Raw genomic sequence first — 15970 nt, 5'->3', positions numbered from 1 at the left:
AACATGTGTTACATATTTTGCGATAAATAAAATATTTGTAGGGTTAATTAGAAATGCTTCTTTTCATTTTATTATTGTTGTTATTGTTCCGAACAATGCCACACACACACAAAAACGGAAAATATTAGAGTTGACGAAAATTCAATTTTTTGGTATTTTTTCCAAAAAATTCCCCAAACTATCGGAATGTTTAGATTTTCATAAAATCAACTCGACATAGTTGCATAACAATTATATGAAAGTTTCAACGAATTTTGCTGGTTAATTGCGAAAGTGTGGAGCCACCTTAATGCTTATATAAATTCACATTTTTCATTTTTTTTTTTAAATTTCATTTCAAAGTTCACAACACACTTTTAAATTCAAATTTATACAGTGTTTGTTGAAGAGGTAGAACAGCCCATGGAATTGCTCATGGAATGTTGTCTTATGACTTTTCCCGTAAAAATATAGTTCATGAAAAATTAAGGCATAAACTGATAAACTTTTAAACTTTTGCATAAACTGTTTTGCAGATTTAGCAAAGTGCACATACAAGTATTTAAAACCTTGGTCCTATCCCTCAGAAAATGTTGTGAACAGGTCTGCTAAGCAGTGTTATAACCATGTTCCTAAAGAGAATAATTATGTATGTGATTTAGACAGTTCAGAACTATTGATTTCTACCTGTGCTGATGTTCAGTATTAAATTCCTGCCATTATGGAGTGCAGAAGTCAAACAACTTCACTAATTACTCGACTGAATTTCAAGTCTATATCATAGTTTGTCACACTCCACTGCACCCAACAGAGAAAAACACATCTGCAGGGCCACAGAGGGTCTATATGTTAATCTTCTCCCAGATCAATACTTTGTAACTGTTAAAAAGTGCCATCCATCTTTATACTGCTGGACGATGTAATAAAATTGATTGGGAATGGTCATCAGCACCACAGTGAATTACAGTATCTACTACCATTGGACATTCTATAGATAATCAGATGGACAATGAATTTGCCCTTGGGTAAAGGGCATAAGTTGTGAGATCTCCCTGTACCAAGTCAGTATAAGAATGTGTGGTTGTTTGGTGTTCTTACAGTTGTTAGCTACTTTGTGTGTTTGTTTAGGGGTGGTACATGGTCAGGGGAACAAAGCTGATCACTGGTTGTCAACTATAGGAAAAGTGACAAGTAAGTTGGTGCTACTCCTCGGGGTATTATTGTCCAACATCTGTTCAAGGTATTCAATAATTCAAGCAGTTGATAATAGAGATTCATTACCATTCATAGCTGAACTCTGGTAGCCAATCAGAGTGCTCGACTCATAGGACAAAGGCCTGTGTGGCTGTACTGAAACAGACAAGCAGCCACAGCAGCTCTCCGGGAGCTGGGTACACAGCATACACAAAGCAGGCATAGTGCTCCAATACGCTTCATGTTAATGAAGTTAGCCTCACTCGCCATACTCGTAGGCCATCACAAACTAACCTGCCACTTTGTTCCCGCATATTGATTGTCAAAAGCTACCTGTGAAAAGTGGGATTATCCAGGTAAGATCATTTTTGGACAGATGTTGTACTGGTTTGTGACACTTTTGAGGAATTTGGAAGGAGATTTACCAGGATTGTGTTGTGTTTTGACAGTTGAGTAAAGTCGTCCAAGTCTCCCGACATTTCTACAGAGTTGTGCATGAAAGTGATTAATTATTAATGAGCCTAGAAGTGTTGTGCCTGTTTATAGAACTTTTGTCATACCTCTGAAGTAGTCATCAACACACGTGGACAGGTATGTAATGTGACCAGGTGTGGGGATACGACAGGTGACCATCAGAGAACTAGTATCGACGAAAGCCCAGCTATCCAACTTAGTCCCTGAAAGTTTATGCTAATGACATGAGTCAAGTTCTGCCAGTTTGATCCAATATGGCTGATGCTTAGGAAACTTGTTGATGTCATGTACAACAATAGTTTAGTTGTGCTAAAAGATGTGGATTGGAAACATCTCTTATGTTTGTAAGTTCATAGTTGAGAATAATATGGAGATATTTATTGATTTTTGACAGAATCGAATTCAGACAGTGGATCCTAAACAAATCATTATCACGACTGGAACGGGAAACAGATTGAGAAAAACAGGATCAGTTCCGACACCAAGTAAGTGATATTATATCTACCTCAAACTAATCTGCAGCAAAACAAATAGGTTAATTTTCCATGTTTCATAATTTTCAAGTGCATGAATTTATTATGATAGACTTCTTGGAATGAATACAAGGTGATCAAGAACATTTCTTTGTGAAGTTAGATTATTGATTTTCTAGTAACTTTGTTCGGGAAATGTGCCTTTTTCAATAGAGATTTAAGTGCTATTTTCATTACTGGCTTAAGGATTTAATTAATTTCAGGAAGATTGAATACAACACATATTCCATGATACAGAAATAGTTTCAGTTGTAGTGTGGAATTTAAACTAAATTCTGTATATTTTCATTAAAACTTTTTTTCTCATTACTCAATTTTTTGGGGAATTTATTTTTTAGAATGATACTTTTAAAAAGACAACCATTTAATGATGGAAGTAAAGGTAATTTTAATGAACAGGTAAATAGGAAAATTTTGGTTTCCACTTTATACTTTAACTTTAAAAAAAAATACAATTCTTTGTGAACTGAATTGTTTTTAGATTTCAGTTGCTTCATCAAAAGAGCTGAAATTTCAATTATTTATGTACCATATTCATACATCATCGTTGAGCAGGATATGTATTGTACCTTATTGTGTGTAGGGAGAGAAAAGGTGAATTTCTTTTGTGACTTAGTCACACAAAGCAGAGTTATTGATTTTTGCCATCAGTTGTGAGGATGCCTGGAGTTACCTGTACCAGTGTGTCACACACATAGGTGTGCTGGTGTATGTAGCAGTCACCATATTAACTGTTAGGGCAGATGTTGGGCAGGTAAACACAGTTAATATAAGCAGGTGTTAGCGGCACGTGAACGGCTCCCTTCACACAAACCCTGAGTAAACAGACAATCGACTGGTCGCGTGCCGGCTGCCTCCCAGGCAAACTGTACACCCAGAGTTAAAACTTACGCATAGCTGCACAAAAGATTCACCAAAGTTATGGCAGAGTGACTCTGAAAAGTTTAGAATCGTTAAATAGTTACAATGTTTAACAGTAGGAAATAGACAAAGGGGCACTGCTAAGTGTGTGCTACTGTTCCCTGGGCTTGCATGTTCACAGTAAAATTGAGTTTAGATATAAAGGAAAAGGACTTAACAAATTTTGAGTCTCAAAGTATCATTTGCTGTTAAAAAAACAACCTGGCTCCATTCTTTGATATTCATCTTTGCGTTGTGTTGTGTGTAGTACTTAGGTCCTAAGTACAAAAGTGTTTTTTATGATTTTTAAAAATCCAGGAAAATTATAACTTTTTCAGAAATTCAAAGAAATAGTACGAATGGATTAGAAAAGAAATAAATTTAGAATATGATTTTGTAATACCGTATTTTATCGATATATATAAATTATTATTATTTATATTATTCAATGCTATATAAACATAATTCCCAATATTGTGAACTTTTCCTATTTGAATAATGATTGACATCAGGAAGTAAAACTCCACTGCTATGTATAGAAGTAAGTAAATACCTGTCATTAAGGCCCACTGCTATGTATAGAAGTAAGTAAATACCTGTCATAAAGGCCCCTGTATCAATATGTGATTACCTGGATGTTGAGCAGCCACACCAGGAGATAAAGAGTGGGCCATTGACCTGTCTAATCCCCCTATCATATTGATCAGGACCAACACAGACCCTTATTACTCCACAGATAATTAGGTGTTTCCGTTGTCACATGTCGGTCGTAACATCTTAATCTCTATTTCTCAACTTTCCCATTCTGTAATAAAAACCATAATCTCTAACAACCCCACTCTACGTATAAAACTAATACAAACCTTCGTGATACTGAAACTTTTCACTACATAATAAAACTCCTATTACCTAACCTGTCCACTTCCTCATTAAAACTCATAATCCCTAAAAAACCTTTCCATTCAGTAATAAAACTTCTATTCGGCAACACTCCCAATCAATAGTGAAAACCTTACTCATCAACCTCTCCATTCCCTAACAACATTCTTATTCCCTAAAAACCTCTCCACTTCATAATAAAACCTTTATTCCCAAAGCTACCTTTTCCTCATGATCAATAGATATTGTGTTTTCCCTGACCACCCCATAGCCACCCTTTAGTAAAACCACTTCTCCCTAATTTCCCACTTGTAATAAAGTCACTTTTCCCTAATTTCTTAACTATAATACAGACATTGTTCCGTTATAAATTTTCATTTTCCTTTTTGTTACGTGTCATTTTGTTACTGCGTTGTTCCTGATGAACCACTCAACATTTTTAATTACAATTAATAAACAAATTTGGGTGATTTATATTGATGAATTTAGGTGTCACTTGCCACTTTTATGCCTTTACCTCAAGGTCAAAGTCATAAAGAGGGGTCAAAGCCCTGGTCCAGTGTTAGATTAGAAATTTCAATCGGAATAGAATTCTTCAAAAGCTTCTTGAACCCATAACATTTTATGTTGGTATTTGTTCAGCAAAGATAGTTTTGCCCTGTAGCAGTTGCAAAAAATTAAAGCTTAGGACTAAATATCAACCAAGAAGAATATTGATTTTTTTGCAACTTTGAAAAGCACATGGAATCAGATATGGTGTCCTGGCCATGCTGCTGTAGTGGGCTCAGAACAAGATGGGAGATCAAATGATATGATAGAAACACACTCCTGGGGCAGGGGGCAGGGTTGTGATGCTTGGTATATCGTAAAAAATAGCATAAGGAAGCGGCAACAAGATAATGGCTACATAGTTTTGGGGATTGGGTCGTATAATCATAGCCACAATATTTCGGGGTTGAGCAGGATGATCATAATAGCGAAATATTGTCACACCTTTTGGGACTATAGAAGGGTGAATAGGGCTACGAAATCCACAGGTGATGATAAATAGAAATCATGATGATGGGACTGAGTTATCATTGCCACAAACTTGTGGGGTTGGAACTGAGTTATCATTGCCACAAACTTGCGGGGTTGGGACCGGGTTATCATTGCCACAAACTTGTGGGGTTGGGACTGAGTTATCATTGCCACAAACTTCTTGGGTTGGGACTAAGTTATCATTGCCACAAACTTGTGGGGTTGGGACTTAGTTATCATTGCAACAAACTTGTGGGGTTGGGACTGAGTTATTATTGCCACAAACTTGTGGGGTTGGGACCGGGTTATCATTGCCACAAACTTGTGGGGTTGGGACTGAGTAATCATTGCCACAAACTTGTCAGGTTGGGACCGGGTTATCATTGCCACAAACTTCTGGGGTTGGGACCGGGTTATCATTGCCACAAACTTCTGGGGTTGGGACTGAGAAATCATTGCCACAAACTTCTGGGGTTGGGACTGGGTTATCATTGCCACAAACTTCTGGGGTTGGGACTAAGTTATCATTGCCACAAACTTCTGGGGTCGGGACTAAGTTATCATTGCCACAAACTTGTGGGGTTGGGACTGAGTAATCATTGCCACAAACTTGTGAGGTTGGGACCGGGTTATCATTGCCACAAACTTGTGGGGCTGGGACCGGGTTATCATTGCCACAAACTTGTGGGGTTGGGACCGGGTTATCATTGCCACAAACTTGTGTGGTTGGGACTGAGTTATCCCTGCCACAAACTTGTGGGGTTGGGACTGAGTTATCATTGCCACAAACTTCTGGGGTTGGGACTAAGTTATCATTGCCACAAACTTGTGGGGTTGGGACTTAGTTATCATTGCAACAAACTTGTGGGGTTGGGACTGAGTTATTATTGCCACAAACTTGTGGGGTTGGGACCGGGTTATCATTGCCACAAACTTGTGGGGTTGGGACTGAGTAATCATTGCCACAAACTTGTCAGGTTGGGACCGGGTTATCATTGCCACAAACTTCTGGGGTTGGGACCGGGTTATCATTGCCACAAACTTCTGGGGTTGGGACTGAGAAATCATTGCCACAAACTTCTGGGGTTGGGACTGGGTTATCATTGCCACAAACTTCTGGGGTTGGGACTAAGTTATCATTGCCACAAACTTCTGGGGTCGGGACTAAGTTATCATTGCCACAAACTTGTGGGGTTGGGACTGAGTAATCATTGCCACAAACTTGTGGGGTTGGGACCGGGTTATGATTGCCACAAACTTGTGGGGTTGGGACCAGGTTATCATTGCCACAACCTTATGTGGTTGGGACCGGGTTATCATTGCCACAAACTTGTGGGGTTGGGACCGGGTTATCATTGCCACAAACTTGTGGGGTTGGGACTGAGTTATCCATGCCACAAACTGTGGGGTTGGGGCTGGTTGATTAAAGACAAAACATTCTCAGGTTGTGACTGGGTTATCATTGCCACAAACATTTTAGGTTAGTACTGGGTTATCATTGATTCAAACGTCTTGGGTTGGGACTGGGTTATCATTGCCACAAACTTTTTGGGATGGGACTGGGTTATTTATCATTGCTAAAAAGTTCTGGGGTCAGAGCCGGGTGATGATAGACAAACATTTCTGGGGCAAAATTGCTAAAAAGTACTTAGGGCATTATTATAGGGTGTTTTCGGCCTCATAAAAGTAAAAATTTCAACTTGAATTGTTTTACCAATTTCTTTTTAGCCCACCATCATCATCACACTCCCAACCTGTGTCCGTGGTCCGTCCGTCCGTCCTTAAACAATTATTGTTATCAGTATTTCTCAAGAAGTACCAGAGGGATCTTTCTCAAATTTTACATGCTGGTTCCCCTTGGTCCTAAGCTGTGCAGGGCAACTTTTGAGACTGATCGGATAAACAACATGGCCGACAGGCAGCCATCTTGGATTTTGATAATGAAAGTTTGTTATCGGTATTTCTCAAGAAGTACCAGAGGGATCTTTCTCAAATTTTATATGTAGGTTTCCCTTAGTCCCTAGCTGTGCAGAGCAACTTTTGAGACTGATCGGATAAACAACATGGCGGACAGGCAGCCATCTTTGATTTTGATAGTGAAAGTTTGTTATCAGTATTTCTCGGGAAGTACCAGAGGGATCTTTCTCAAATTTTAAATGTAGGTTGCCCTTGTTCCCTTGTTGTTGCAGCAGTGCCTAAAATGGACGGTCGCCTGCTCGCCAATGGCGGTTAAAGTCTTGCTCGAGCAACCAAAAGTTGTCAAAAGTGAGGTAGTCACTGGCCCAACAAAATTAGTTTGGGCGACTGTAGAAAAATTAATGAATATAAGAAATTATAGTCCCTTCCNTTGGGGGGGGGGGGGGGGGGTGCAGTACATTTTTCAGTTGTCATTTCTTTGATTTGAATCGAATCGAACTGTCCTTGATTTAGAAAATGTGATACAATTTTTTTTCAGATTTTCTATATAAATACTGCCAGGGTGTCTTCTTTGAGGTGCGAGCATTGTGTATTTCTTTTTAGGGAGACCTGAATGAGGTTTATGTGTATAGACTTCTTATTAGTGAAATGAAATATATCATAATTTATTCAGCTGAGATTAATGAATTGACATATAAATGTCTACTATAATGAATTCACATTTCATTGATCTAAGGATGAATACACTGCAGTATACAAGCTGTGTATCTTGTATTTCCTCGTCTCATAGATGTTACAGATATGGCAGTGAAAACCAAATGTAATATGTATGTATTGTTATTTTAGATGCAGAAAATACATGTGATTTGACGGAGGTAAGTGTTTTACATAATCAATAACCAGTCTACTTGCTCATCAAGAATCATTGTGTTATCTGTCATTTCCATGAAATTGAGCTTAGTTGTCTTAGAGATGAAATGATATCCTTGCTGCTATTTATTGAGACCCTGTTAATAAAACGTAGGCCAGGGGAACAAATTGTATCACATCCATTTAACTTGTTTACTCCATGTTTTTTTTCTTTTCGGCTATCAATTCTGAATAGCTGAATTTTTTAAAAATTAAATGCTTTGTATCATCAATTATGATGATAGATGCATAAGGACAGATGGTGAGCGTGTAGAGTGTAGTTATGTCCTCATTTCAGGCCTAAACTACCAAGGTCATCACAAAGGTCAAAGGTCAAAACGTCATGCTTATGCAAAACCTTTTTATAAACTAAACATTTATTGGTGAAACTAAATAGACTGATACAGTATAAGGCATTGTACTATACATCAGTCTCGGGTCATACCCTTAAGGTCAAGGTCAGTCCAGGAAGGGATTCAAGGTCAAATCATACGAATGATAATCCAAGCAATGACAGTAAGTGCTGTCATGCTTGTCTTACAATATATCCAGTTAATTTTACTTATCTTTTATGAAGGTTCTACTTTTCTTAAAGTAGTACTGATGTTTAAAAACGGGCGCATGCTGATATCTCAGTGTTTAAGTTTGCTGCCAGATACATCAGGCCAAACGAAAAGTAGGCATGTTTCGGGTAACATGCAAGAACAAAATTGCATCTCTGCACATCACAATGGCTATTAAGCTGTCAAGAGTGGTGTCAGGGTTCCAGACCAGGAAGAAAGTACATTTAGATGAGTGCCTGTGAGCTTGCCTAGCTAAGAAATTAATGTTGGATAAAAGTAGGTAATCAAATGTTCCAGGGCCTTCAGGAAAATCTTAGTAGGTAGGGATACCTGAAACACACATGATTGTTTTTGGCCTAATCAAATTATTGCTAATATATAAATGAGTAATTGTTGATGGTGGCTCTGTTGACTGTCCCATTGTCCCAACAATAAGGGTGGCCCAATAGGCGGAGACTAGTGAAACCTTCAGCTGGACTAGTGGTTCTAAAGACATGGACTACGAAATCGGAAACTACTAGCTGGACTAACTAGTGGTTATCAAAATTAGTTCCTAGTCCAGTGTCACTTCACAATCTCGGCCACCTGTTACGTATGCTGTTTAGAAATGCTGTATTAACTTTTATCTATAACTAGCTACATGTAACTTTTATTAAGTCATTTGTTAATTCCTGTTTTTAGAATACTTTAATTACTGGAATCTACATTTTTTTCAGGACAAAAATGATGAAACAGATGGAACAATGAAAGAAAAGGAAGGTAAAATGTTTTTTGACAGTTTTAAAGAACCACTCTATAAACTGACTGATGTGATATCAGAGTTTTTTGTTAAATTGCTGTTGAAGAATGTACTTTGATAATGTATTGTCTTGTTTAACTAGTTTTCTCTAGGCTGACCTTGAAATGTCCTTGTTTCAGATGTTGTAGTAATTGGTTTATCGTCTGCCTGTCCCTTCCCTGGCTGTAAGGGATTAGGTCATTTAACTGGAAAGTATTCTCGCCATAGAAGGTAAGTGCCTGATGTGTACACAAGATTATGGTTTTATAATTTTTTTTGTTTACATATCAAATATATTTTTGGTTTTCACAGTTGATGTTTTATATGGAGTATTGAGGTTTTCAGTGTTTATTTTATGCAGACTTTTGGGGTTTCCAAAGACTCTTACAGGTGTTTGCCTAACATTAGTATGAATTCAAAGTAAATTAATTAGGGCCCCTTATCGGAGATACGGGTGCCCTATAGTAATCACTCTGTCTGTCTGTCCACAAATTTTGTTCCTGGCTGTTAACTTTGGTACTTATTGACCGATGTACATGAAACTTGGTCAAGATGTTCAGTTCACAAAAATACACATTGAGGTTAAAAGTCAAGGTCAAAGATCAAGGTCATTATGCTCAAAGGTCAAGGTCAAATTTTACATCTTTTCACTGATAAACATTTTGTAATGACGTTATGTAGCAAAGTTGATCAGAATTAATCAAGGAGTCAACTGACCAAAGTCAAGGTCATCGGGTCAGGGGTCAAGGTCAAATTTTGTAGCTTTTCACTGGTGAACATTTCGCTATGACATTATGAAGCAAAGTTGTTCGGAATTAAACAAAGGACACACCGAGGTAAAAAGTCGAGGTCAAAGGTCAAGGTCATTAGATTCAAAGGTTAAGGTCAAATTTTGCATCTTTTCACTGATGAACATTTTGTTATGACATGATGAAGCAAAGTTGATCAGAATCAAACAAGGAGTCAACTGACCAAAGGTCAAGGTCATTGGGTCAAAGGTCAAGGTTACATTTTGTATATTTTCACTGGTGAACATTTCGCCATGACACTTTGATGCAATGTTGCTCAGAATTAAACAAGGAGTCAATTGACCAAAGGTCAAGGTCACTGGGTCAAAGGTCAAGGTTAAATTTTGTACCTTTTCCCTGATGAGCATTTTGTTATGACATAATGAAGCAATGTTGTTCAGAACTTCACACAGAGTCAACTGACCTTAGGTCCAGGTTACAGGGTCCAAAGCGTCAAGGTCAAGTTTTGTACTTTTCACTGAAGAACATCATTTTGTTATGATATTAAGAAGCAAAGTTGGTCGGAATTAAAGAATAAGTTAACTGACCAAAGATCAGGGTCACTGGGTTAATGGTCAAAGTGCTTTGGGTCCAAAGGTCAAAGACAAAGTGGATCTCTGACTTTGACCCTGGCTCTTGATGGAGGAGGTTTATAAGGTGAAATAAAACAAATCAAAGCTAACAAATGAGTATTGCACCGATATTTACATTTCTGTTAGCCCAGCAAATATGGAGGTGGAAGGAAACAAGACTCACATCATAGTACATGTAAAATGTATATTTTGGTTCCTTGCGATTCTTTTTGAAGTCCAGATGTCAAACGTCAAGCTCAGCTATATGGGCAGATTGATTCTTGATGATTATGGGGGATATATTGCCACAAGACGGGGCCCTTTCTGACCTGTCAGTGTTCTAGTTGTTTTAGCATTAGGTGTGCATGTAGTGGAACTGGACTGGGTCGTTCACCAGCAACCAGCTGGTAGCTCGATTGGTAGAGCATCCATCTAGAGTTAGGAGGGTCCTGGATTGAAATCCCGACCTAGTTGTGCATTTTCTTTCACAAAGGTTTATTATATGGAATCTGTCATGACTTGTAACTTTATATATGATATATAAACAATCTAGATTTTTTTGGTTTTGTCAGCCTGTTCCAAGCAAGCTACATTTAAGGTTTTGATGCGAGTCGCATTAATAATCTTGAAATAGGAATAGATTTAAAACTATAGTCATCACATTATCATTATTGCAAAATACCAATTAAAATGAAATAAAATTTGGGTATTATCTTCAATGGTTTGAAGTTGTTTTGCAGTACAAACTTTTATGGATACCCCATATAAAACAAACATTTGTCAAGTCTGTAAATTTATTGCCATGGTTGCCAACAGCAACCACGAAAATCACTAATGTTTAAACAATGAACATTATATGATAGAGTTTATGATATTTTTCAAGGCATCGGCAAAACTGCAATTAACCATCTTTGAAGTATATGACATCCAATTTATTATCGGAATTTCTGTATGTGTGAAGTGAAAAAAAACTTTTTCAGGATTTTATCTATTGTTTAATCGATTAAATAATCAAACTATGTAAGACCCACATAATTCATGTGTAGATACATTTGTTTGCAGTGTAACTACCTGTCCAATGGCGGCTAAAAAGAGGAAACAGGAAGAATCAGGTGAAGATGCTGATGTACCTGCTGCAAAGTGTATCAAAGTGGAGAAAATAGACACTACTGGTGAAGTGATTGAATTGATTCAGGTCAAGATGGAGGCTGATCAAGACATGGGAGTGGACTGTATGGTTACGAAGTCACCTGACCAACTGTTTGAGTCTGTGGTGGTGAGAAAGCAGGCATCGGAACCCCTAGACGAGGAACAGCAGTGCTTCAGGGAGGCGGAGAGAGCCTTACGTAGTCTTTCCGGGGAGCTAGACTCTGATGTCATTGAATGCACAATTGTTGAGGATGAGTCGAACGAGATTAAGGAAGAAAACTCTAGTGAGGTTGAGGAGGTTTTCGCTGGGGAAACAACAAGCTCTGATGACATGTGTGTGATCACAAAAGTGATAACAGTTGCAAGGTCTGAAAATGTGGCGATCAAAGTTGAGAAACCAGATATGCCATCGACTGGTGTGTCAGAGACATCGAGTGAGCAGGACTCCTCTAGTGTCACAGTAGTATCACAGGGGCAATCGGCCAATGAGGAGGAAATACTTATAAAGATTGAACAACAATGTGCTACCATACAATCTCGGACTGGGGCGGCTCCCACCACACAAACAGATGTTACAGACACTAAAGTAGAGGCCGAATCTGACATACTAAATGTATTCACCTCTAAGGGAATTCCTCTACCCATATCTCTGGTCAGTAATCTTAGTCAGATCCGGGCTGCTACAGCTGCTGTTATTCCAAAAGAGGAAGAGGAGGATGAGGAGGAAGAGGGCCAGTTCCAAGTTGTGGCAGAATGGAGTGGGACACCATCAGGGGAGGCTACTCCGACCACAACAACCACTTCTGTGGCTAAATCTGAGATAGGCGAGGACATCAAACCTACATTGGCACCAGATGACAGCAAAGACAAAGGTCAGTACATGTTAATCGATGTTTATTTTAAGAAACCTTTTCAGTATGGATATTTTGTTAGTACATCTGAATGTAATTAGGAAACTTGTTAGGTGGGATGCTGTGTCATTAAAACTTCATAAAATTAGGAACATCATTAGGCTGAATACAATGTCATGCAGTATAGCTTTGTGTGTATCTTGGTGTGTTTTGTTGTTAATACAGTGTAACCTGACTTATCTGATACCTGCATTTTCTGAAGTCCTGTATTATACAACATAATGTTGCAATCTCAGTTCTAATGAAAAGTAACTAATAAGACCTGTGTATTCTGACAACCTGTCAAGTCTTATTCAATACATTGTGTTAAATTAGACAGGCTTCAATGTTTATATAAACTTGGTTGGATGACGGATCATCCTATGCTGTTGTATTAGTGAGACCAATGTGTGAGTAATTGAACTGTCATATCACATCACCAAGGAAACGTAGTTCGTATGATAAATAAGTCCTTGAATACTGAGATTAAAACAAATATAAACTGAAATTGTGTCACTCATGAAGCAAAAAACCTTTTCATTAAATTTGAAATGTGATATTTTAAATACTAAGCCCTTTCACTGCTGTGTATGTCCACAGACAAATAGTTCTAGGTCTGCTACAACATCTGGACGTAGCAATTACTGCCAACAACACAGGTAAATGGTCTTGGAATAATATTCTGTCTTCATTTTATATCAAATATCAGATGTCTTTGTCGAGTTTTGAAAATCCCATTCAAACAAATACGCTTTCATTTATAAGTGGTAGCTAGTTTGATTTTGTGTAACTTTAGGTTTAGCAAGGATTTGCTGGCACATATATCAATTCCAAATTATGCAGAAGTTTTACCAATAACTAATCACAAGGCTAGTCTTCAGTGAATTTTTGAGGATTTTTTAAAGAGTGTCCTGAACATCGTTTTTAAAACTTTGATTAGTCCGATTATTATGGGATATAGTGGGTTCTGAAATATCTGTCACAACATTCACTGACTCGTACCTATATTTTGTGTGTATTCTCTGTTATAGCTATAGCTGCTGGTAGTGTCCTATAAGACTGCACAATGCCTTTGTTTTCAGAGTATAAACAATCGTTACCCATGAACATTGTTTTAGTTAAAAGCAAAGTTTTAAAGTTTGTTTAAAATTTGGAAGCATTAAACAAAACATGGTTGCAGTGTTTATTTATACTTTCTCCATAATATCTAGATTTTATGGAGGAGATGAGGTGCACTGAATCAGTCTATTGAATGTCTGATATGTTCGTCTGTCTGTTTTCTCAAGATCCTCATCAGGTCTATATATTTGCTTAAGTTACATTTTCTGAAATAGTAACCTTTTCATATTCACACCAGCTAAATCAAAAAGAAATTCCTGTTTATATCTTATATCATTCTTATTGGCCAAACAGGACAAAGAAAATATATGTCTCTATTTCAGATGTGAAATGTCCAACTCCATGTTGTGATGGGACGGGTCATATAACTGGTCTCTACTCCCATCATAGAAGGTATGTAAATATATAATACATATAACTGGTCTCTACTCCCATCATAGAAGGTATGTAACTATATAATACATGTACTGCTCAAGTTGCTCAAGTTTTCCTGTAATTATTTCTTCAAGTGCCATCTCAAGAAGTTGTTCCGTTTTAGTTTTATTTTGTCTTCAATTTCTATTAATTCTGGAAGTTCTAATTTTTACCAACCTGCAAATTGGAGGGAAGTGGCATTAAGACGATCTACCAGCCCGTCCCTCTGTATGACATCTCAATTAGACTTAATGTTTAGGCCCAGTTACTCTAATACGGGATCCAGCATTTATTTTCAGGACTATTTTCAAATGTAGGTCGCTGTGACCTATGATTTTTGCTTTAGTGACTTTGATTATACAATCATAGTGTTTAACACCATTCCATCACAGTAGGAATGGGGGAAATGTATATTTTTCAAATATTTCTAGCTTACTATTTTTGTATTAGACATTTTTAATAAAGAGAACTTTTCCTTGCAGTGAAGAAACCAGGTGCTATTCTACTTGATGTGTGTAGTTGTAAACTGGATATTGTTTCCATTCAGTATCTGGAAGTTGATGCACTTGTTATTATTTCAGAAACAAGATTGTAGTTTTAAAGAATGGTCGATTAAAAGAATATAACAGGACTTCTGGCACCATCTACTTCTTTTACCTTTAAAACATTTGACATATTACCTGCAATTGAACACTTTGTACTCTAATTCTGTAGCTTATCGGGCTGTCCCAGGAAGAACATGGCTCCTCCAGAAAGTAAGTGACTGTTTTGATCCAAGTGTGGGAAAATTGAACACAGGGCAAAATTGTTTTTAAAACCAAAGTACAAACATTTTAACAATTCAAAAGAAATCTATTTTACAGAAATCATCCTTCAGAACTTAATTTATATGTAGTTGGAAAATAAAAGAAAGGAAATATTTTAACCTGTTTATGTAATTGTTTTTATTTTTATTTCAGTTGTTGCCTTGCACGAGAGTCTTGCCAGGTAAGTACCAATATTAGTAGCGAAGCGTTCTAGATAAATATTGATATTATTGCAACCAAGGTAATATTTATAACATTATAAAAAATGATGTGGTAAATATATTCATTGTATTTCTCTAAAGTTTTGTCATCATTCATGATCAGTGTATCTTTTTTTTCAGTTGTTAATTCTCACAACTTTAGATCCTGATCTATGCCATCCTTGTTTGAACGGTTCTTTACACAACTTAAATAACTTATTCAGTTCCACAGTTTGTTTGAATTGTTCCTTCACACCACTTTGATTTTCTGTTCAGTTTCCCCCTTTACTTTGTTCACACTGATTTGATTTCCATGATCCTGTTTTTCCGGTGTTTTCTAGACAAAATTTACTGACATAAGCCATGATACTTTTTGTATTGAGTAGGTGCCCCACACCAGGCTGTACTGGAAAGGGCCACATCAACAGTACACGAAGCACCCACAGAAGGTAAGACACTGACACTGCTTAGGGGAATATGCTATTTACCTGTGAATTGTGCTAGAGTTATCTCCCTTATGAAACTTTTCATTAACAGTATGTTACAGTTTAGAGTGACCTTATCAATGCATGCTTTGTTGTGTATATTCACCTTTCAAATAAGTCATCCATTTATTGCCAATCATAAAAGATCAATTCTAGGTTCCTGATTCTGAAAATCTTTTAGAAATTAGTTAAGAAACTAAGTCTTATATATCCTTAATGGTCATTTCTGGTCTTCTCTTTTACATTATTAATGTAAGATAGACGTAGATGAAACTGTATACAAGTGATAGAAGATTTAATCTGCTCAGTGTTTCTGTCTGCTTCGAAGGTGTAAGACATCACTTGTAATAATGCACCAGCAGTATACAAATTCATATTTAGGGTCCATCTTCATATGACCT

General features: G+C 37.3%; 1 protein-coding gene across 1 annotated transcript in view; it reads left to right on the top strand.

Annotated features, from left to right (window-relative positions):
• LOC110456612 (myelin transcription factor 1-like) overlaps positions 1–15970 on the top strand; it is a 54044-nt gene that overhangs the window by 19993 nt on the left and 18081 nt on the right. Inside the window, exons 3-11 of the mRNA XM_021507447.1 lie at positions 2042–2132; positions 7743–7771; positions 9085–9127; positions 9287–9377; positions 11569–12527; positions 13988–14057; positions 14793–14833; positions 15038–15065; positions 15471–15533. Coding sequence (XP_021363122.1) covers positions 2042–2132; positions 7743–7771; positions 9085–9127; positions 9287–9377; positions 11569–12527; positions 13988–14057; positions 14793–14833; positions 15038–15065; positions 15471–15533 — 1415 coding nt within the window. The remainder of the gene's footprint in view (positions 1–2041; positions 2133–7742; positions 7772–9084; positions 9128–9286; positions 9378–11568; positions 12528–13987; positions 14058–14792; positions 14834–15037; positions 15066–15470; positions 15534–15970) is intronic.

The sequence above is a fragment of the Mizuhopecten yessoensis genome, unplaced genomic scaffold (genome assembly GCF_002113885.1).
Source record: "Mizuhopecten yessoensis strain PY_sf001 unplaced genomic scaffold, ASM211388v2 scaffold8811, whole genome shotgun sequence".
NCBI classification, from domain to species: Eukaryota; Metazoa; Mollusca; class Bivalvia; order Pectinida; family Pectinidae; genus Mizuhopecten; species Mizuhopecten yessoensis.
This window is presented reverse-complemented; position numbering and strand designations above follow the sequence as displayed.